Below are 24,295 nucleotides of genomic sequence, written 5' to 3' on the forward strand. Positions count from 1 at the left end.
TAATCCTTAAAATTTATGATATCTCATGTTTTGTCTCCTCTTACAAAGTTTCTACCAACTCCACCTATTAAAATGATCAAACCTGCAGAGTGTTTTAGTAATTCTGCCAAACATGTCATCCTGTCGTGCAGCCGGCCTGAATAATAATAAGGTCCCACTTTTCCTGATGCAGTTTTCCTCTCGTTTTAACTTTCACCTCTGTGTTATTCAGCTCTGCAGTGTTTGCCACTGATGCACCAGCACTTCAAGCAGCAATTATCTGGCCTCTCTTCACACACACACACACACGCACACACACACACACACACACACAACTGCTTGCTATTGAATTAATGACTCACTGGGGTGGCTGCCTCTGTAATTGTGATTTACAGTATATTCGATGCCGTACAGGATCATTTGAGAGTTGAACACACTGCAAAACGCCAAGCAGAGTTTGCTTCAGAAGCAGGAAAAAGAAGAGGGGATGGTGCTCAAACACAGTCACCTCTCATTAAACCGAGTTCTGGCTTCATACGTAAACACTTCCTACTGCTCCACAAACCTTTAAAAGTAGAAAAGCTTTTTTTTTTATTCTTCCAGTTTATTTGTTTTTAGGAGAGGGTTACTCGCTCTTTCGAGGGCTGCTTCTTCTGTGCGTGGGTGCTTTTTATCGCTAATTTAAGTGACTATGAATGACTTTGGCCTGGAAATCGCACAGAGGCGAGTTAAGATGAGACAGAAGTTTAATTATTCCTGGATCCTCCTCGCTGTGCTGTGACTGGACCTCCCGCTGCACAATTAGACTCAGTAGGACTTTATATCTTGATGATGCCACTTGTTACTGGGTAGTATGTACACTGAAGCTAGAAGCAGGGAAAATTGCCCAAATCCTCAGTACTGGATGTTCATGCTGTCTGCAGAACTGCGTACTGCTATTTTAGGGGTCTTTCAGGATCAATCGGAAATGGTTCTAAAGTGATGGACTACATTCATTAACACATTTGGGCTCATTATGGCCCACCTATAGGGTTGCCAACTCCCAGAGATTGAAATAAGGAACACCTCTTGTGGGCAGCTGAAAAAAAAAGGGTTTTTGGGGGATCAAAAACGCATATATAACAGCATTTTGCCACTGTTATACCTATTACAGACTATAAAAACACATTAGGCTACTGCATTACACCTACAGTAGCAAGATTGCAATAACTCATGATCAGTTTGTATTTGAGGCCTACAGTGAGACAGTTATCATTCAAGTTTCATCCATCATGGACAGCAGCTCTCAGCCACTGCACCGGACGGTAGAGCAGCTCAGCAGCTCCTTCAGAGGCCGACTGAGACGCCCTCAGTGCAGGAACGAGTGATATCACAGGTCTCTCATCCCCACCGCTGTCAGACTGTACAATTCTACTGTGTAGAATATGTGCAATAATCCTGGACATTATAATATCCTGCACCCCCCCCTTTCAGAAATTCAGCGACACTTTATCATCCATTCACTCTGCTAAAACATATTGTACATATTATATCATACTGTATAGTTATATATTGCATCATATATTGCATATTGTATTGTATATATTGTATATATTATATATTTCCTGTTATATTTTTAAGATTCAGGTTGTACATACAGTTTGATCTTCATTGTCTTGAGCTTCTATCATCAATCCTACTATGATTTGCACTATCACTTGTTAATTATTGCACCATGCATTACTTTTGCACCCCGCTGTGGGTTCTATGAGCCTATACACCTGTACATTTCTCCACTGTGAGATTAATGAAGTCTTCTATTCCTATTCTATTCTATATTTATTGCTAAATGTGCAAAATAATATCAAACAGCTGCTGTCTCTTCTGGATTTTAGCATGTTCTTTTTTTTATTTTCAACTAAAAAAGTGTAAAATCAAAACTGAAAAACCTTCTGAACAGAAAAACCAACAAGGTTCCGTTTCTAAACTGAAAACACACCACAGTCTGCAGCAGCAGACACAAATCAATGATATATCCGATATGGAAACGGCACAAACTTACGTGTCTATGGAAGCCACGCTGCGCTGCTTTAATGTTGTGATTTACTTCTTCCCACGCGCTCTGTGACGAAACTGACTATTGGCCAATGAACTGCTGAAGCCTACTCGGAACGGTCTTTTTTTGACCAATGAGATGTGTTGCCAAGCCATGTTTGTCAGCTCATTGGTCACAGAACGTCAGAGAGCCGGTGAACAATTTACCGTAAGTTTTCAAAAACAAGCGCATGTTCCATTGCTCACGTTTTGACTCTCACAAAAATACAGAACAAAGTGCGTTCCTTTTCAGCTCAATACGGAACGCACACTTTTACATTCAAATACGGAACGATTCCGTTTTTCAAGGAACGGTTGGCAACTCTACCCACCTAACAACTAAAACCCAGGGCTGAAAGCAGAGGGGTCTAAAATAGGGCCTCTGGGCCAAAACTGGCCTGTAAGAGGCTCCAAACCACCAAGCAAGTGGTAATAAATTCAAAGAAAACACTGATTTCTTCTTAAAGCTTAATTTTGAATGCAGAACTCACAACAGTGATGCAAGAAGTTCTTTGGACATTTATTTTCACTGAATCAAAGTACCAGTGAAAATGACTTTATGTTCAGATTGTTGCAATATTTGTTGGTAATTGATTGTTTCATTTTTGTGAAAACATAGTTTAAATTAACCACGTGTTAACCTTCCAGGGGAAATTCTTCTTCCTGTATTGAGCCAGCCTTTTTCTAGGACGGAGTGGGCAGCCACATTAAGGCATCATGGGGAGCCGACGGGGGTCAAAGGTCTTGCTCAAGGAGCCACACTGGCGCTGTGTCAGCTGTGGGACTTGAACCTGCCAGCTTCCGATCCCAAGCCCATTCCCACCGCTGCCCCGAATATGCCACTAATTGTTTAACACCCCTGACTTAGAGGATCTGCTGCTAACACCGCGGAGCACACACACCAGCTGCTTTTGGAAAAAGCAACAATAAGGAGTGGAAATAGGTATGTGGTCATGGCTGTTCAAAAATAGCCTGAATACATAATATATGGTCTCATAGAAAACAAATAAACTGACTTCTAACTGGTGTAATTGGTGTGGATGTCCGTCACAAACTTGTCTGCCTCCATTATTGTTATCTCCGTCGACTCTTTTTGTGCAAGACCTTGAAAACACTCATAAGAGATTTCCCTACATTGTGTGTAATTAATTTTTTTAAGGTTTGTGAAAGGCGTTTCTCCCTCATAGCTTCTACATGGTCGTCTGTGCAGGAGAGGAAACAGCATGACTCGTGAGTTCTGGCAGATTGTGTAAGTGTGTGTATGTGTGTGTGTCTATGTGGAGACAAAGGAGAGTGGGAAAACGGCACGACGAGACGGACAAAGTTAATGAGTAGTGATGAAACCGACAGAAACTGTGGGAGAGGAGAATCCTGCTGCTGGAGGCACAGGTGACCCTTCTTTATTTATCCGTCCTAAAGTGTCAGCAGTTCAACAGCTACATGTTTGGTAATGATTCGCTGCATTAGTGGAGGAGAAGTGCAGGCTGGGAAGATCCTTCCCGAGCCGCTGCGGAGGAGGAAACGGTAAATTGGGACACGCTGTCAGAAATCTCCCATGTCTGCTGGAGCCGCCCTTTTGTCTCCAGTCTGGCACCTTTGAAGATGTCAGCTCCGTCCTCTCAGCTCCTTTTTTTTTTTTTTTTAACTCTTCCACCTCCTGACCGAGCGCTTTCCCTTCCCCTCCCTCTAATCAAGCCTCTCTGTCTCCTTCCTCCATCCGTCTTGTCGGCGGCCGTACCTTCAGAAGCCTGGGTTTCCTGCCAGCCAGACACACCGCCGCAGTTAAAACTAATTAACCTTCCTTGATTATAACTGCTCTCGTCTCCCCACTCAGGCCGGTCTCGGTTCAGACAACTACATTACACCGGAGCAGTGGCGGTCAGCGAGGAGCAGATGCTTGTTTCAGGTACGATCCTATCTGCCTACTTCAGACTCATAAATGAGCTTTTCTGTGGTTAAGAAAGCGGAAGCAACGCTCATTCTCCACTGCAGTAGAAGCTCATATGAATGAACCTTTTTCACAATTTATAGCTCCCTAGTTAAAATCTCTCCACTGGCTCCCGGTTGGGTTCCGTGTCCAGTTTAAAGTCCTGGTGCTGATCTTCTGACCCCTACATGGCCAGGCTCTCATGTATATCAGAGACTTAATCAAGCCATACAGCCCGGCCCGGAGCCTGAGGCCATCAGATCAGGACCTGCTGAGAGTCCCCCAGACTCACTTTAGAACTAGGGGCGACCTCTCGTTCACATCCACTGTGAAACACTTTGTGACGGCTGATCTGGGCAAATTGCTATATAAATGAATTTTACTTAATTGCTTAAAATGAAGCTGATAAAAATTACTTTGGAATAGTGTTTTTTGTTTAATGAGTATACTGATGATATCTATCAATTTTTCTGTCACCATATTCACGACATGAAAGTCATAAATAACATTGCAAAACCTCTAACTCAGATCTGTGCTTTATTGTTTATATCTGGCCATTTCCCAAATAAAATGAAGTCATTCAAATATACATAAATGAGAGTAAACACAGTCAGCTACACAAACCACAGACCGATGTCCGTGCTACCACAACTCTGCAGAATCTTAGAAAAAAAGTCTGTAGTTGCAGAATGGAAAACTTTCTTGACAAACATTAGATTAATCAAGTTCAGCACGGTTTTTAGAGCAAATACAACTTCCATGGTAATAATTGACACAATAGAGGAAGTCTCTGATGCACTTGAGCTAAAAAAAAAAAAAGAACTGTAGTTGGAATGTTTTTATCAATTTCAAGACAGTCACTTTCAACACAGTCAATTTCAACACAATCACTCACTCAATGCTCTGGTCAATAAACATGGAAATGTGGAGTATCGAGGGGTCGAAGAAGATACAGAAAGAGAACAGTGTGTCAAAATGAGGCTGAACGCGTCTGGAAAACTTGGTATTTCTTGTGGTGGCCCCCAGGGGTCCGTTTTGGGACCAAAACTGTTCAGTATCTACATCAATGGCATATTTAAAGGTGCATTAAGGAGTTTACACGTTTTATACGAAAGAGCGCCCCCTGCAGGCCTTGGGCGTAACGCAGCTTAGTGAAACACTCGTGCCAGTGGCTTGCGTGCACGGAAGAGGGGAACTCCTTCCTCGGTCTTTTAGTAGCGCTCGAGTAAGATTTAAGTTTCTTTTACCTGGTGGAGTCTGTGTGGAACTGTGGCAGTGCTAGAAGCCGGTCTTTTCTTACTTTCTGGAAGATCCTGCTCAGTTGTTGCTCACTAAGCATCTGGCGGAGTAATTGTGGACAAAACGAAACTTAACTCAGTCAGGGCAGCCGGAGCATGCATTATGTCGTTCCTTTCAAATTCTCCCCAAAAAAATGCTGGTGCCGGACCGGCACTGCAACTGTCAAGTGACAATTTAGCGCTGTTAGAGGTACTTACAGTGAATATGTCAGGGCACATTGTACACATCATTAAAAATGTGTAACATATTTATGGTGGAAAATAAATATTTTTAAAGTTGAAAAACTCTTTAATGCACCTTTAATATATCTCAATAGCTAAAACTGTTTGCAGATGACACTGACATATTCTGTAGTAGCGACAATCATAATGAACTCATGAATACTGCATGATCAGTTCAGAAGCACAGATAATGATTGATAAATGATTGACAAATCAAAAATGTGAATGAGAATACATTTATAAGACTGATAACAGACAGTAAATTATCATGGAAAGCCCATGTCAGACACAGAAAAACAAATCTGCAGGAACGTATAAATTCTAAATGAAGTGGAACTGAAGCTGGATGAAAATACTCTCCATACTCTATGCTGCTGCTTGGTACTTCCATATTTCACACACTGTGTTGACATTTGAGGAAACAGTTATCAATGCACAACCAATCCACTAGTCACATGACAGAAACGAGGAGTGCAGATTATTAACACTGGATCCCTAGAACACTCATAATCTCTTTATTCAGTCAAAACAATAATAATAATAATAAAAAAAAACGTTCTTGTGAAATATTACACACCAATAGTTAGTCTCACAGTATTTAATAAATTATTTCTATTATTATTAGTTCTTCACAATTCAGGTGGTCATTGAGGGGACGGGGGAATTTCACAGTACCTACATTTAGAAAGGTTTTCGTGTATCTGTACGTGGAGTTAAACTTTATAACTGTTTATATGCCAAAAATTCAAAATCATCCACTGTTTATGTTTGCTTCATGAACAGATGGTCTGATCCCAGAGTGAAGAAAGTGTTTCCTGACACTCATCATGTCACTTCAGTAATCTGTCCTGAAATGTGGACTTGTTTGTTTGGTCCTTTACCGTTTACGTGTTGTTCTTCTCGTTGGCCTTGAGTTGATGAATCCTTCGTCAGATCACTGTCAAGTGACTGATGAGGTTAAAGAAAGTGAATATTGGACGGGCTGTTTTTTTGTTTTCTGTTTAAAGTGTATCATTTACTTTGTGTAGGTCCTTGGTATTAAATTAATATGCACATTATGAAGAATATTCTGCAGTGGTGCCTGGCTGCAGTATGGACCAACATACCACTGAGAAATGTTGGTGTATTTATAGCGGCAGACTCCAGAGAGTCATGAGGAACGAGTGGAAACTCAGTGTCCTATTATCTTCATCCCTGTGCCCACAGAGGCTGCTATTCTGAGACAGTTATGCAGCAAGGTATCGTTTTTAATCAAATGGCAGGGAACTCAAACACGCTTTTCTCTTTTCGTGTGAGATGCAATAGAAAGAGCACATTTTAATGAAATTCCAGAGATGAAAAAAAAATGAGTGGTTTGTCTTTTGATTTTTCAGGCTGACAGCTCTTCAGTCCTGTCGACTCCTGCTGACACACAAGGTGACTTTATTCTACATTCTTCAGCATTAATTAATTTTTCTTAAACTTTGTGTAATACTTACATTTTATGAAAGTTAAGTAATCTATTTTTTTAATTTTTTTTTTTTTTTTGAAAAAGAGTTTGCGTATATATAAAATTGCTTTAAGTCCTGTAGATTACATTGAAATAATAATAATCTGGGTGTTATGTTCAGGAAGAAGGCTTCCACACAGACCCTATTGTGAACGTGTTCATCTGAACTGTTAAAAATGCTCCCGCAGCCTCTGCTGTGTGTGTGAGAGAGCTGCACAGTGAGGGCGGGGACGTCTGCTGGAAGCAGGACAGTGTGATGAAGAGGTCAGCGCCATCCCTGCCGCCCCCCGCCCCCCCACTGCCTCCGCCTCCCCCTGTCAAGCCGAGCGTGTTCGGACCCCCGTCAGCCTGCGGTAAGATTAAAAAAATGAAAAAACAGTTTCTGAAGACGGGAATTATCACATTTATGTTTTTGGTTTCACAGTTTCTCCTGGGTTTTTCCCTTCAGGTTTCTTCCCGTCTCTTCTCGATGCGTCCACTCCGCCGGACGCCGCCGCTAATTATGTCAACGTCGCCCCCCTCCGGGCGAGGAGGGGAGAGCTGGTGTGCGCGGAGGTCAACCCGCAGGAGCCCAGGTCACGCAGCGCTGCGGGAGGTAAATCAGACCTGCTGGGCTGGAGAAACACTGCAGCTTCACCAGCGGGACACACTGTAACTTCTGCAACCTGAAAGTCGTTCCTTTGTTCTGAATTTCGACATTGGCTCTGGAAAAAGAATGTTTATTAATAATGATTCACATTGAGAACAGAGAATGAATGAAAAGAAACAGAGTCTTGATGAGAAGACGTTTATTTATGCAGCACAGTCGCACATACTCGACCTGTTAAAATGACGCAGCCAGAGGAAGAGAAACACTTCAGTTTCTACTGATTTAATCTGACTTTTAAAAAAAAGCATTAATGATTTATTTAAGAACTACTGATGGAAAAATACACATATATAAACGACCTTTCCCTTGTTTCCCAGCACCGGCTGAAGAGGGCTCCACCGGGTTCGCCCACCACGACAGTCCTGCGGCGGTGGCGGTGGGGGCGGAGCTTGCTCAGGGGAGAGGGAGCGACTCTGCGACGCCCGACGTGACGCCACTTCGTAACAGTTTTCATTCTCTCCATCTTCAATAAGCTACTTAAAAAAACCCATCTCACACCAAGGCCTCGTTCACACAGCAGCTTAAACGGAGCCACAGTCCATCGTGGAACTTAAACAGTGGTGCCAGTGTCTGTAAATTCCCACAAACAGTCCATTCCACTTGAAAAAAGAAAGAAAAACGTCTGGGAGGTCTCTTATGCAGCTGCCATCCTGTCTTGTTTAAGTGTTTTTCTGACATTATTGTGTTTATATTGCTCATTTTAAGCCCTGATATGTTACTTTACTTGGCTTCATAGCACTTACATCTGTTAAGGTTTGTGGAAAATGTGTGTTTTTTTTTAAACTTTTTTTCCCAAGACGACTGCTTGGAGTGTAAACGGCCTTAATTAAGAGACGGAGGAAGAAGCACAGAGCTCACTGCTGCAGATGGGAGACGGATAAACAACAGCTTGGGCTGTTTTTTTTGTTTTTTTTTAGTCATTTGTTTAGATTACAAGTTGGGAATTTCTGATTTACTTTATTCCGACTGGGCATAAAAGGTGCATCTCAATGCAAAAATAGTTTAATTCAAACTACGAAAATCCATTTTAGATCATGAATTTAGCTCACAAGACTGAAAAATTCAGTATCTAAGTGTTAAGAGTTTGTAAAATGAGATGCTTCTAATATTTAGAACTCATTTCTGTGTAAATCAGTTCACCTCCATTGAGTTCCGTGTCATTTTTCGGGCTGCACCTGTATTTTCGTGCGCTCCGTTTGAAATGATTCTTTCACAACCTGCTTCCACTCCAATCAGGCGTGAAGTGCGAAGCTTCGTCAGTAAGAAGCGTCTGAGAGTCAAATCTTGACTGAAGGCGACGTTATTTCAGACGCGCGTGTTCCCGAGCCAGCCCGTAACGACATCCATCTCTTTAATGAGAGGCTGTGCGAGCGGACAGGAAGTGATGAGCGCCGCCTGCTCCAATCTCTCGCCTCCTCTTTAGATCTCATCAGGACAAATCGGCCAACATTTGATGTGAGTGTATTTTTTTTTTTTTATAGCTTCAGTTTTCCATCAGGAAGAGGAGGAGAAGTCATTTCCCCACGGAAACGTTCTTCCTCTACGATATATGTAAATATTAACTTATTTATGCTGAGACGGTCAGAATTATATGAAACTATATTTTTTAAACGTCAGTTTGTATCGTTGGCACTTGTATCGAAATAAAGATTGCTGGTTTAATGTTTCTGAGCTTCTCTTCCCCGCTCTCGGAGTATTGATCAGACAAACGAGTTCGGGAATAAGACAGTTTTCTATTGGAAATCGGTAAAAAAAAGAAAGTTCTTAAAATTTTCAAACAAGAGGAACTTAATGGAAGGCCAAATTTTAAACAGTCAATTCCACTAATTTTGACAAAGAAAAGAAGCAATACAATATCGTAATCTATAGTTTTATTTTGTCACTATAGAGTTTCACACTAAACTGATCCATTTCTTTCAACCACAACAGCTGATTCACAACAAAACGTCATCTGCATAGTATTTACAATCAACACAAATTTCATTCATTCAATTTGTATCTAAAAAAACAGTAAAAAATCTTCAATGGAAACACGGATTTCTTTACAGGAGCTAAAAGGGAATGAAGGGGTGTGTGTGTGTGTGTGTGTGAGCTCGCTGAACGTTCCCCTCTCAGAGCTCGTTGTGTTGGAGACCCTGGCGAGAAATCTTGTTGGCCAAATCCTGCATGTGTTTCTTCATCTGAAATCACAGGAAGAGACGAGTTGGTGACTATTTCAGGGCAAATCAGAAACTGACTGTGCTTTTTTTTGACAGATTCTTCAGAGTAACGGACATACTCATCTCCACAGCTCATCCCACAAATGCATGTTTAATACAAATGTAGAAAGCAAACTAAAGAAAGAAGCTATCGGGATCATTAATGAAAAGCACTGTTGCAACAAACAATCTAACAAATACAAAAGTTCAGTCCCATAAAAAAAAAAAAAAATATTAAGTCACACATTTTGGAGTTGATAAGATATAAATATAAACTGATAATACCATCTGGCACCACTAGATGTCTCTGTGTGACAATTTTACCTCTAATATCACAATATTTCACTGTCACAGTAAGAAAGATGTTCTTGGAAAACGTGCAGAGCAAAATTTTAACCCAAAAATATAACTATATAGCAGAACGCAGACCTCAGAATGTCTGAAAAACTGCTGCTGTGATGAAGAAAAACTATTGTTGGCGAAAAGCGCAACAGGCGGAGCTGAGAAAAAACAAAACACGAGAAGGCTGTGGAGATGGAGTCAGAGCGTTTTTCTTCAGTGGCTCCGAGCACGACGGTGAAATGAACGGATCTCAAACCGAAGCTGCTCGGCCTCACCTTGTACCCCATGTCCCTGGTCTTCTCGGCCAGGTTGTCGTACTTCTCCTGCGTCCTCCGGATGTGCTCCTTGTCGCCCAGACTCTCCACGTGCTGCAGCTTCTGGTGGGACAGCTCCAGCTGCTCCTGGTAGTGGCTGTGCTTCTCCACTTTGGTCTCGAAGTGACGCAGCTCCTCCTGAATTAGCATGTAAGAGAGAAGAGCGACCAACTCAGCTCACCTTTAATTACATGCACAGCTGCACAGGAGAGCCGATGCGCATCTCAAGCATCTATAGAGGAAATGTCACAGAGGAAAGTCAAGCTGAATGTTTTCCTGTGATAAAGCCCGTCTTTGGGCTGCAGAGCGAGAAAAAAAAATTACAACTGAAATTGAAGTTGTTCCCTGCTGAAGGGACAAAAGGTGGAAGGAGCACAACGAGCTTTAGGAGTGCAAAATACTTCAAAGATTCACCACAAACAGTGCGATTAGACTGAGATGTGCTCTCCTCTGCGTGGCACGAGGGCCACTCAGCGGCAGAACAGCAGAGTTAGAATGGCCGGGCTCAAAAGAGCCCTTGATTAAAAAGTTTCCCCAGAGTTGTTGGGACGATAAAACAAAAGCAGCGGTGCAGAAAGAGCCGGGTGAGAGCAGAAGTGTCGGTGTGAGCGCCACCTTCAGAGAGTCCAGCTCGTCTCGGCTCAGGTTGGATCGCTTGGCGGCCTCCCACAGCTCGATCACGCGGGGCTCTCGGAACTCTGCGGAGCGACAAGACCAAATGATGAATCAGCCAGAGAGACGGTCTGGAGCAGCAACAACGCCAACGACGACAAGCAGACGTTTCAGCTCCATCACTCTGCTGATTTTAACTAAGTGAGGAGAGGAAACTGTGAAACATGACTTTCCACCGAGGCGTCGGCAGGCTGGAGGCTGTTGGAAGAACTGATTCGGACCACGGGATTTGTGCAGCAGCAGCATCTCATCCCGGCGAGGAGATCAAACCACTTTCACTGAGGGAGAAGTTTTTCAAACCGTCTCTGTTACACTCAGCCTGGAGGCGAGCGGCACATAAAAAGACTCCGACTCTCCTCCGCTGCGAGAACAATCACAGCCTCAGTCTTCACAGTCCAATCGCTTCTCTGGAGTCAGACGAACAAACCTCACAGACACTCGCCGGCCTGGTTATTTAACAGAGACAATTAAAACAAAGAAAAACTGTTCACCTGTCGTCCAAAAAAAATGTTCCTCTCTCAGATGCTATCATATTAATATCCAAAAGCAATAACTTCTCTCGTTTCTTTGAAGCTTTAACTTTAAATATTTGATGAGTCATAATATATTGTCTGCTATAAATGGCTTTTGAAGCACATTTTATGATTTTAATTAACTTCTGTTATAACTACGACCAAGCCAGTCTTTCAAATACAGATGTGTCTTTTAATGGAATTATCTAAAGTCTGAGCTGATAGTAACTATTTATCGGGATTCTTCTCAGGAAATGTGAGGATAAAATGTGAATGTGAAAAGTGAATCTCGCTGACCCCCAGATGTCTCCTGCTGCTGCTGCTCGCTCCGACGCGGCACAACCGGTACAATTATGACCCGAGGTTAAGAAAATCACCAGCTGATCCCTGACCCCGGATCAAATATTATTCTAAGAGACACACGATGCGTTTTTACTGGAAACGTTGTCGTGTCAACAAAGGCTGGAGTATTTTTAGCTTTACTGTGGAGGTGGAAGCCCACCTGTCTGAACAGGTTTCTGGAGGAAAAGCTGATTATAACATCGACTCAGTGGGAGAAGAGAAACTGTTGAAAGAGGAACCACAGAGAAGAGACTGAGACGTCTGCTTCCAGACAGGAAAACATTTGGGACAAACTGTTCAAACTTTGACTCAGAACAAAAAAAACCCCATCCCAGATAGAGAATAAAGAGAGAGAGAGGCTGTTTTCTGTAAGATAAGTTTGGATGAAACACGGATTGGTGGAACGGATTTCATTTTTTCTTATTTATAAACTTATGAGAGCAAAACAGGAACTTGGCAGAAGCACAAATGGGGTGAAAACCTCAGTGCAGTTAATAACCTGTAATGGTTCTGACTGCTTTATTTATGGTATGACTTCTGCACGCTTTCGCTGACTGATTCCTGAACAAAACCCTGCAGGCAGAAAGTCACTCTGAGGTTTTCCTGCTTTCTTTGCTCACTAACTTCCACGGCTGCACCAAAAACAATGTATGAAGACATACAAAGTGAAACAATGACAAAAAACCTGGAGGGACACGAGGGGAAGTCAAAGACTCATCATGAATCAACAGGAAATGCATTTCCTTCATTTCAAACACACACACAGTTTGTGTGAGGAGCTGAGACACAAAAGGCTGCAAACTGTGAGCGGCTGTTTTAAACGACCAGCTCATTTACGTCACTGGACGAACGCAGCAGTTCGAGTCGCTTTAAATAAACTCTTACAAAACGCTCCTCTCCGACGTCCTTTCCATCCTGGACGTTTGGTTTTCAAATGAAAGCGCAAAACACTTAAGCTTTTAAAGAACCGCCGACAAACGCAGCAGTGTGTGATACTGTGACTACAAAACGCAGTGATTAAGAGGAGGAAACTGCAGAGTGAGGTGGAGTGTGTGTGTGTGTGTGTGTGTGTGTGTGTGTGTGTGTCCCTCACCGCTGTCGTCGGTGAAGCCCTCGTGGCTGATCTTCCGCAGGCGCTCGAAGCCCTGGTTCAGGCCTCTCATCTTGTCCTTCAGCTCCGTGTGCTTCTGCTGCAGCAGGTGCTCCTTGGCGTCTCCCTCCAGGTCGGAGATCACGTTCTTGTGGATTTCTGGGGGAGCAAAACAAAGTGGAAAGTGAGGCGATTCATCCTCTATACAGTCACTTCTTAAATCGTCTTGTTAGAAATCCATATCTTCACACACGATTCTGTATAATCACAGCTCGATTATCTGAGGAACCTTCCTAAATATTGATTTGTGGACAATTTCACACCTGGAGATTTCTCTCACTTCCATGTAAATCACAGGTTTGCATGGATGAGCTACAACACAATCTTTTGTGCTTCCCACTCGAACATAACAGTGATAAGAACTCTAGGATATTTATATTTGATGGTGGGAATTTGTCTTGAGGAGATTCAATAAAGAAATGATTGCTCCATTTTGTTCTTTAAAATGAATTTAAACATTGAAACATCTAAAAATTGAAACCTCATCTTTGGTTGATTAAAGCGACACTAAGGAACTTTTCAACCTTAATAAAACATTTTAGTATCTTTTGTGATGATACATCGAATTACAACGGGTTGAATGAGGGCGTCAGTATTGCTTTCAGTTGGATTACGAAACTGTGAGGAGGGTGGTAGGAACCCAGCACACGGCATGCGTCACATTATGATATAATATTGTTTAGCCACCATTAGATTCATTACCTCGTCGCTATCCGTCCTTCACACAGCCACTGGAAACAAATGTAGGCGAGTTAAGTCTGACAGCATGCCACCGGGAGCAGCATTTTACGACGTCACGCACTAGTCCTCATGGGAACTGTAGTATTCCTTTAGGCAAAACACTACCGCTTTTGTCCACTGGCGCCGCCAAAATCAACGGAAACTGAAAGTTCCTTAGTGTTACTTTAAGAAAAAAGATATTCCCTTAAAAGTATGTTTTTGGTCATTTATTTGCATTTCTTTGCATTATTTTTGATTGTTGTTTTATTATTTCACTGATCTGGCCCACAGATTCTCTAAAACCAACTAAACTAGTTACCAGCTGCCAGTTTTCACATGTAATGCCACACACACTCATGCACAGTAGAGAATATAAGTGTGTATTGAATAAATAAGACTCGCTCTGAAAGGTTTTATTTAGCTTCAATATTGGGGGATTTTCTGTTGAACATCTTCAAATAGATGCTGTTACTTTTGTCAAGGGTACTTTCATGCTTCAAGTGTTTGAAAAACAGATTTTTCAGTAACTTTAGGGCATCATAAGGAACATTCTGATGGGAGTATTTTAAATGTATTCATGAAAATGTCCTGATGCTGAAAAGCAGGCATTGCAATAGTTCTATCAAGTCATTCGGAAAGGTTATATTTGAATATCAATCTCACGCGGGCTTTAAGACGACTGTGAGACGATCAGAAGGCAGATTCAGAGTGGACAGCAGCACAGCGGCTGAACAACAACAGCTGACATTTAGACAAAAAGCAGAAGGAGGAGGAGGAGGAGGACAGGGGAGTCCATCTGAGCCGTGGACGGAGGCGGAGGCACGGTGGAGGTGCGCGGAGACTCCCCTCCAGCCACCAAGTGATTGGCTCCGGCTTTAAAGGCATCAGACAGGCAGAAAACGCCCCCGGCGTGTTTGGCAGAGCCGTCGCACAGCGGAGAAGTTCTGGCGCAGACCAGCTGCAGCGTGTCAGTCACATCCGACGGAGACGAGCCGGTCCTCCACACGTCCCGCCGGCCCCGCTTAAAACTCGCAGCGTGGCGCGACGCGGCGGCATGGGCTGCCGGCGCGCAGAGCGGTGGGCGGCAGCATGTGCAGTCTGATGCTCGCCGCCTACGTACACGACCACATGGCTGCACAGACAGCCAGCGCTCAGCCTGCAGAGTCTACACCTTCAAGACGCTCCACAAACCCACAGATTAGGCAGAGAGGGGGTGAGGAGGGGGGCTGTGGTCTGTCTGAAATACATAAACCACAGCTTATTAGAGGAAGGGCTGGGACTTCAACACATTCTGGTGTGTGTACGGTCACGTAAAACCACAGATCGATGTCAGGCATTACGTTCAGACGGCGTTCTGATCTCCTTACATCTCACATCGTCGCGGACAGTGGGCAGATTGATCTTATAAATAATGTGTTTTATAATGAAATTCTACGCGGATTGCCCCAGATGACTGTGTGTGCATGCAGCAAACAGTATAAAGTCCAGGTCAATGGTTGCACTAATACTCCGCAATCATCTATGATCCAAATTGGCCTTAAATATTTCCCTCTGACTTCGGACTCATACAGCATATTGGGGATTGGATCTCAGACTGTTACCAGCCAGTCCGCCACCGTCCACAGACAAAACATACACGTTTCATCTTCATGCAAAATTGTTTGGCAAAGTCGCTGAAAGCTTAATTAAGCCTCTTAAAGCATTTTTTTTGTAAAGCCACGTGCCAGCTAATGTCCCTATCCACAACAGATACTAAAGGTGTTTTAACAAATGTTAGACAGATGAGACAGAACTGCTGAGAAAAAGTTCCGCTTTTTTTTGTTTGTTTGTTTTTTAACTCAACTTGAGCTGCGGTACTCCAATGCTAAACATTTGGACCGAACACAATGTTCCAAGTGAAAATACATAATTTTTCCATTTTTGCTTCAGAAAAGTCCCGCATTTAAATTAGAATTTATTTCTTGAGAGGATAAACCCCTGGAGATGAACCAGTAACTTTTCGAAAACGATGCTCATTTACACGGAAACAGCAGACACACTGAAAACGATGTTTTCTCACTGAGTCACTAGCGGGTGCTGTTGGTTGTTTCTGGATTGAAACCACACACGTGCACAGAAGACAACACGCAATCAATACATATTATTATGGAGAAATGTGAAGAAGCAGCATTTCTGAAACCGGCTGTCGCCTGTCGTCACAGTGACCCGGACTGATAAAGAGATGATGAAACGCTACGGACGCAGCAAAATAGTAGTAATCTTAAAACTTAAGATCAATTCTATGCATACTATATATGTTTTCTGTGTGCTTTTCTGCAAAAAAATTATTTTAAAGTTGCTCTTCTGTTGGTAAACCTGAGAGCAGAAGTGATCACACTGCAGAGATTGACGGGGCTCACCCTCCGTCCTGCTCACGGTGTCCATGAGGATGTTGTACTCGTGGATCTTGTCCTTGTGGTGCTGGAACTCCCTCTTCAGATTCAGCAGCTCCTCGGTGGAGAACTTTCCGGAGTTCTTGGCCTGGCGGGGGAAGAGCAGTACGAGAAACACCGTCTTCAAGAAGAACGGGGATGTTTTGCATGACTGATAATAGCACCCTGAGCTGGATCGATGCGGTGCAGCCACAAGGTAACACATCTGAGAAGGCGTAGGAGGGACGACAAGCGAGTGAAAACTTTCTGCATCGCTGAGCTTTTCAGCAGCAAAACGCAAGAAAGCTCTCATGGCGCAACCGATCAAACACAGTTTTAAACAGAAAACGATCCATCAAGTCTAAACGAAGCTGGATCCTCTGAGTCTGGTTCTGCAGGTTTCTTCCTGTTAAAAAGTAGTTTTTTCCTTCCACTGTCTCCTCTGCTGGCTAATGTGGAATCGTTGTTAGAATCTTTAAGATGACTGTGTTGTATTTGGCTCCAGAAATAAAATTAATCTGGATTGAAAACATTGATTTTCAGCTTTCCTTTTGCTGTATTCTATACTTCTGTTTTAAACCATTTTATTTTCTTACTCCTAGTAGTTGTATATTTGCCTTTCATTTGTCAGTTTTATCTAATTTTCAATACTTAAACCATTAAGACAATTGAAAGGTATAATAAATTATCTTCATATTTTGAAATGTGACCGAGTTCTTTCTGGAGACTTGTGAGGCACACAGATAGATCTTTGTGTGAATTTGTAGATGTAAAGAGAGCTTGCAGCCTGTCCTTGTGTTTGAATATTCTCCAAGTAATCCGATTACCTCTCATACATGCGAGGTTAATCAGTGACTGTAATTTGACCGTAAGTAGTGTGTCCCTCCTTGTTTTTTTCCTGTGATGGAGGGTGTCTAACTTCAGACCTCATTTAAAACACAAAGTTTTCAAGTGAAAACACAAAACTTTGCGTTTGCCTTTTAGGTGTCTGTTTACACGACAACAGCGCTTGGAGCAAATGAAAACCTTCTAACCTTCTGAAAATGGTTCCCAGAGTGCGACTTCAGGCAAACTCTTAAACTCCATCTCCATGGAAACGGGGGAAATTCTACTTTCTGAAGACACTGCTACTGTGCGTGTGCGCCACAGGGGTAGATGGCAATAAGAACAAAGTCTCCAGTCTGTCACGACTCCCAGTCCATACTGTGCTGGACCCTCATTGATCAACTGTGCATATGCATAGATGTGTGCACAATGAGTGCGTTTGAGCACTCCTGTGCAAAGTATGGAATTTAATAACTTGCACTTACGAATGTGTCTAAATACAAGTAAAACTCTGACTATTCTTAGGCACACAGTCTACTGATAGATTAATGAAACTACAAATGGAAAGTATGAAGAGAGCCACAGCAGGCGCAAACGCTACATATGTCCTCAGTTTGATTTAATTGAAAATGCTTAGATAGGTGATACAATTCAGACAGAAAGAGACATTTTGCAGATGGTGTCAAAAGGTGTAAAAGAAGCTGTGACACATGGATGAAATGTACGTCAGTGCTCACTGAAGTTTTGCAGAAAAATTCGCTCTATAGGAACGGAGTTTTCAAAGTGCAGCTGATCTGTTTGCTGAGAGCACAGAGTGACTTCCCAGTAGTTAAAGGTGCCAAATGATTTGTTATTTATTTGTTTTGTCCGTAGGTTCTGCCAGGTTCTGAGGGTTCAGTGACACAGTGACAAAAAACCTCGTAAGAATCACAGTTTCATCCAGTGACTGGTAGTCTGGTGGCAGAATTCCAAGTTTTCATTGGTAAGACGGAATGTAGGACCTTTCCTACGCTCAGTTGATAAATGAGGCCTCTGGGACTTGGCAAACAACCAACAGTGCCGACCTGTGGCCCGACATGCTAACATTCTTCCACATCTTTCTCCAACTTAAATCTTAAAGCCAGTCCCAGCTGATCGAGGCCTTGTTTACACAACGTTTCAGGTGAAAATGCACCGTTTTTGCTCCTTCGTTTAAGAAAAGTTTTGTGATTATCCAACAGGGCTTTGAAAAAGATATCCGTTTAAACAGAAACCGTGAAAAAGATACAGAGGTCGTTTTTTGAGCACTTTCAAAGACAAATGGAAAGTTGTGTCTTTTCTCTTATTCAGTGAGTTTATAAGAAACCTGAAAAAAGTTTTTGAGTGTTATTTAAGATAAGGCTGCTGCATTTGAATGTCTTTTTTTGTTTAGCGTTATCATGTGCTTTGTATTGGCGGGGAGAGAAGAGGTGCTGCTCCTCACCTCAGAGTCCAGCTCGTAACAATGTTCCGCAACTCAGGATAAAGATCTGGAGAAAACCTTTCACCACTTCCTTTTTCAGACCTCCTTCTGTTTTCAACAGCGCTGCCGCTGTCAGTGTGCCCACAGATAACCCCTCAATACCAGTCTGTGAAGCACCAACAGTGCAGGTATTGCGTCCACGTAGAAGTAAAAACTAGTGCTGCTGCTTTTTCATAACTGCAGCATGGACATGTGCAGCCCTGTAGACAGTTGAGATAGTTGTTTTTTTTTTCTTTTCCCTTTCAAAAGAGCAGCATCAAAAATCCCATAAATTCACAACAAAATAAGGACAGAAAGTCGAGGCAGGATGCATGAAAAGGTACAGTATTTCAGCACTGCACACACACCTTGTTCCAGAGTTTGTCCAGTCTGGGGTCGTCGAACACGTCTCCCTCTTTGATGTCGTGGTCTTTCAGCGAGTTGCTCTCCCGTGGCCTCGTGTCTCTCTTTCCGTCCATCCCGTACTTTGCCAGGATCACTGCGCGAGAGGGTTGGAAGACTTTAAACGGTGGCGAGTGATCACAACGAGGGCCAGTTGAGAGAAAACAACCAGAGGAGAGCATCCAAAGTGTCCGAGACACATATATTCATAATTTAAACACGAGTCTGAACCCTGTGAGGGGAACTCATGAATTACAAAGACAGCGATGCAAATTTTAAAAGGGAAGAGCAGAGGACGCCTAATGAGGGCCAACAAAAAGGGCTTAAAGTAAGAAAAGCTGACAGGAACTGGTCAAAACAAATGTGCTTCACTTTGTTGATAAAAGTAAATAAAACTGGTGAAATAGCTGTTTATTTTTTCAGTTTGACCTATTAGATGCATTTAACTTGAAGACATCAGAAGAGAAAGTGTGAAAACCACAAACAACTAGAGCAATTCCCCAGTGCTTTTAGTTTTATTTTCTGTGTGTAAAAATAACACATTATATGGCAGCAGTGCTTCAGAGCTGAGCATACAGTCAGCCTTCAAACCAGGGGTTTCAAACATGAGGCCCGAGGGCCAAAGCAGGCCCGCAACAGGCTCCAATCTGACCCACCAAGCCAACAAATAAATAGTAAAAATTCAAAGAAAACATTGATTTAAAAAAAAATTACTGAAGGCTGTAGTGGACACAACACAACACGAGACTCAACGTGAGAATGAAGAATGATCGCAACTGTCGTCGATCAGTCTGGATTGTTCAATGGTTTCTCCAGTGGCAGCATCTTATTTCTTTTCTCTTCTTCCATTCAGCCGTCGTCTAATTTCCTCTTTAAGGTCACAGAGGAGCTGCAGCCGGCTGCAGCAGACCGAGGGTGAAATTCCGGCTGAACCCTGGAAAAGGTCGTCCGCCTGTCAGCAGTCCACACGTCCACGGATGTGACACATGTACGATCAGCTCCGAGTCACCTGACGGCTTGGAGGAGGAAGCCAGAGCAAACGTGCATGTGCATCAGTAAAACTTTAAATACTAAACCGAAGTTGGACTTGAAACTCTTTCTGTTCTGTTAAAGTCTGAAAGCAGCAGCTGATTCAGCGCCACCTCAGCATTGTTGTAACTCATCATAGTTACTTATTAATTCCTGCGTCTTCATTACAAGGCTGTCCATACATAAAGGAGCTCATTCCGAAGCCTCATTAAGGTGATGCCATCAGGAGAGCACGGGCTCTGTGGCCTTGCTGGACCTGTATAAATCAAATATTATTCAGTCTTCAAGGCTGGTGGTGAGATTGTTAACTAAAATGGTGAAACAGTAAAAACCAGCCTACGCTGGGAAGCTGCTGCCGTTCGTCTTTCAACGTATCGAAGGTGTGACGAGAAAGTAAAGAAACGGAAAGATTTTTTTTTTTTTTTTTGACCCTTTAAGAATAACTCAAGGAGAAGTAGACGGCTCAGTGGGGGAAAAGGTTTCATGACGTCCTTGTTAAAAATTTATGTTAGTCCAGGTAAGGAGCAGGAAGTGAGTGTGGTGCTGGGAGAGGGAAGGTCACGCCACCCCGGGGGAGGGGGGAAGGACACGGGTCCAGAGGTGGACCCGAGTCTCAGCTGCTCCGCGCTGCTTCCTGGCTCACCGCCTGCGGACGCAGAGGCGTAAAAATCCCTTTATGCTCATTATCCAGGCTCTTTTCATGAATTAATCAAGCATTACTTGATGCACTGTGTCACCTTGTAATTGAGGCGGTGTTTACACGAAAAGGTTTTCTAGTGAAAATGAAAAAACTTTTGTTTTGGGTAAAAACAATGTTTTCCTCCAGAGTGTCATGACTCCCAGCCCACTCTTGTTTTAAAATGAAAGTTTTCAAGTTGACAGTCAACGTAATAACGGTCATACTTGTTCGTCTCACCATACGAATGTCCATTTAGTCCCACTGTTAATGTTTAGAGTGTATTACTCTCTGGCATGTGTGTCTAACACACCTGTTCTTTCAGCTGCTGATGGTCTATTAGTGTAATAATGGAGGACAGATACTGTGTACAACGTGCAATTTGTACACTGTGTAACGGTCGTTTCATTTTAAATTCATCACAGCGGTGAATGGCTCACAATTTTGCGTCAGTGCCATGTTTACAGGCCTGTGGAGACATTCGCACTGGAATTCTGCCTCTCGACAGTGACTCATGAGGTGCCACCGCAGCAATGTACATGTTACTAAAAATAATTAAGGTATAGATGCACATGTTTCCTTCATGTGTAAAAAATAATCTCATTGAGGTATGAGCTTCTCATGTATTCAGCTCAACGTTGAATCGAACCTGGGTTATACTTTAGAGAAACCAAACTGCTGTACTGGTAACAAAGCTATCTTCTGACACTGATCATCTAAAACCCAATGACAAGTTACTCGAATTCAGCTCATGCGCTAAACTTAAACGTATTTGGTTACCTTACTGTCACTAATCAATGGACAGCGGTCTCCATTGATGACTGCTGCTGGTAAAAGTCTTCACCCCACATCTTTATATTTAGAAACAGGCCTCACTGATTCTACAGGATCAATGTCATGTAGAAAACTAAAGAAAAATAAATGCTTATTGCGTCTGCCAAGACTGCAGAGACCATGACGCTTTTTACTACATGAGCTTATTTCAAATGGAGATCCGGAACAAAATCCAAACCTTGAACAGAATTACAAATCACTTGTGTAAGACAGACACAATAACAAGTACACATGCAATATCATTTGTGATAAATACGCTTATGTACAATACGTTACTGTTTTTGTGGAATTTCTTTTCAATCAGAGCCTTTTTGTGCATATCTCACCCGCAGCATTTCAGAGGACGTGATTTGTGCGTGACGGCATGATTCACTACGCCTCAGTCATCTGCAATGTCTCTATTGTGTATGTTAATATCGCAATAACGCCATGTTTGCCATATACTGGGGAACAATAACAGACTTAACTATTCCTCGTGGTAATCTTTCAGCTAAAACAAAAACTGTTTGAGGCTATATATAGCTTGTCAAAATCAGAAAAGTTGAAACGCAGCATGCCATGGTGAAGTTTAATGACAGGTTGAAGCAAAAGAAAGTCTCGTCTCACCGTTGAAGTTGCGCCTGAGTTGTGCCTCTTTCTCTCCATTCTCATCCAGGCCTTCTACCTTCATTTTCTTCCACTGCAGCTCATCTTTCTCCTGGATCTTCAGGTCGCTGTGCAGCTCCGCCTGCCGCACCGGGGACAACTGCATCTATCAAAGCAAACGGAGAACACAACGCTTAGCTTGTTAGGTAGAAAGATTGCGGACGTTCGCAACAGCACAGGATAGAGCTTGGATAGGTCGCCAGTCCATCGCCAGTCCATCACAGAGAGATCACAATCTTCACACCTGAAGGCAATGAGATTCACAGATGAACCTCGAATGCAGGTTTTTTGACTGTGGGATGAAATCTGACGACCCAGAGAAAACTCAAGCACACAGTGAGAACATGAAAACTCTGCCCAGAAAAGGCCCCAAACAGACTCAAACTGGACTTTTCCCTTGCTGTGAGGCAAGAATACAAATCACATCAGGTGCAGGATGAAAGTGCTAAGAGACTGTAACTTGTGAAGGATTTAGTCTTTTATTTCTGACTATGAAAACACAATAATACATGGAACTTTAATGATTTAGAGAAACACTACTTATGCTTCATGCCATGAAATCAGACGTCTCTGATCATGATCCAAATGTTGTGCTTGATGTCTTAAATGAAGCAACTCTTTCAGGACATTTCTTGTGTGGTATTAGTTAAATATGTTGTAAATGGAAGAACTGAAGCTGTTCTAAAGAAAACATCTAAATTACTGATAAAGAATTCTCATTTTATCAAATAGGCTATAACTTATCTCGACTGGAAAGGTTTTCAAAAAAAGATGGGCTCAACTTGAGGTCTTGACTTCTACTATATAACAAAAAGCTTTAAAGGATAATTAATATTTAATTGCAAAACCCTCCAGTAACTATTCAGTTATAGTGACTTTCCCTCCATCCGTTGTCATATACCTGTGAGGAACAATAATTAAAACGTGACTGATAGCTGACAGACGGAGGGTTGTTGAGTCAAGATGAGTTCATAATCTTCTTTTTAAGCTATAACTACCATCATTATTAACACAAACCTTTGACAACTGATTTCATTTCATATTAAGTGTTTGTGGACAGCTCTCAGCCGTTTATCAGCTCTAATCTTAATAAATCGAAAGCCTCTCCTCTCCATATTAGCCTTAAAACAGTGATCTGTCAATATTTTAATCATATTCTCTGTGATGTACTCACCCTCTTGGCTTTCTCCCACACCTGGTTCAGTTTAGCTATCCTGAACTCCACCGGCTGCCCATCACTGCCGCTCGGTTTGGCCTCGTTCACCTCCCGAGAGTATTTTCCAGCCATGACTCCCACTCCGAGGCAGAGAGCCGCGAAAACACACTCTAATCTCATCTTTATAAACCCCTAAAAACCGAAAAAGAGCCGGAAAAACACACGTTAGCTTCACAAATATTAGCTAAACCGGTGGATAGTTGAGGCGCACTGCTCTGCCCGCAAGTCATGTGACTGAAATGAGGGGCGGGGATTTATAAACGGTGCATGCTGGGAAATGTAGTTTCATGCGCAGGTCTGTCTCGCTGGTCTGCACCATTAAGAACTACAAAGCCTGGATTTCAGCGTGGAGTGGTTGTAACAACAGAACAGACAAATCTGAGGACGAATTGAAAACCTCCACGCGATTACAACATCTGAACCATACCAGTGTTATGTGTTGAAATGTAATTATCTATCTATTTACAATATTTAAAGCTCTTCTGGGCTTTTCTAAAAGAGAGACCCTATGGGATTAATAAAGTATGTTCTATTCTATTCTATTCTACTCTATTACATCTTCACTCAATAAACACAGGAGTATCAACAAGGGTATGTTAACCCATACAAAAGTAGACATGTAGGCTACTGCATTATTCATCCCACATATCATCCAGAACATACACTGCCCACAGTGTAGTCATAAAATCAGCATGTAGAGAGGTGGGTGGGTGCTGACAGGGTGGATCTGCCGTGTGTATTGTTATGTCTGATAGCTACAGGAGGTAAAGATGTACAAAAGCTCACTGCTACACTCTCTGGATGAAGCTGTTTCACACAGTGTGAGGTATCCGGAGAGAGCAGAGTGTCCCACAGGGGCTTGAAGTCACTGTTCATCATGACAGTTTAAC

General features: G+C 42.6%; 2 protein-coding genes across 2 annotated transcripts in view; one reads left to right on the forward strand and one right to left on the reverse strand.

The window, feature by feature from the left end:
* Positions 1 to 8,109, forward strand: part of LOC115389865 (protein Dok-7-like) — a 29,216-nt gene extending 21,107 nt beyond the window's left edge. The window contains exons 9-13 of the mRNA XM_030093432.1: positions 3,887 to 3,958; positions 6,873 to 6,915; positions 7,177 to 7,341; positions 7,437 to 7,583; positions 7,955 to 8,109. Coding sequence (XP_029949292.1) covers positions 3,887 to 3,958; positions 6,873 to 6,915; positions 7,177 to 7,341; positions 7,437 to 7,583; positions 7,955 to 8,109 — 582 coding nt within the window. The remainder of the gene's footprint in view (positions 1 to 3,886; positions 3,959 to 6,872; positions 6,916 to 7,176; positions 7,342 to 7,436; positions 7,584 to 7,954) is intronic.
* Positions 8,110 to 8,590: 481 nt separating this feature from the next.
* Positions 8,591 to 23,630, reverse strand: LOC115390960 (alpha-2-macroglobulin receptor-associated protein-like). Its single transcript, XM_030095023.1, has 8 exons — positions 23,364 to 23,630; positions 22,151 to 22,295; positions 18,972 to 19,102; positions 16,287 to 16,407; positions 13,111 to 13,266; positions 11,107 to 11,189; positions 10,453 to 10,629; positions 8,591 to 9,817 (listed from the first exon to the last, which is right to left on the reverse strand). Exons 1-8 carry the CDS (start codon positions 23,523 to 23,525, stop codon positions 9,749 to 9,751), a joined length of 1,044 nt encoding a protein of 347 aa, XP_029950883.1. The 5' UTR covers positions 23,526 to 23,630; the 3' UTR covers positions 8,591 to 9,748.
* Positions 23,631 to 24,295: the final 665 nt, after the last annotated feature.

The sequence above is a fragment of the Salarias fasciatus genome, chromosome 6 (assembly GCF_902148845.1).
Source record: "Salarias fasciatus chromosome 6, fSalaFa1.1, whole genome shotgun sequence".
NCBI lineage: Eukaryota > Metazoa > Chordata > Actinopteri > Blenniiformes > Blenniidae > Salarias > Salarias fasciatus.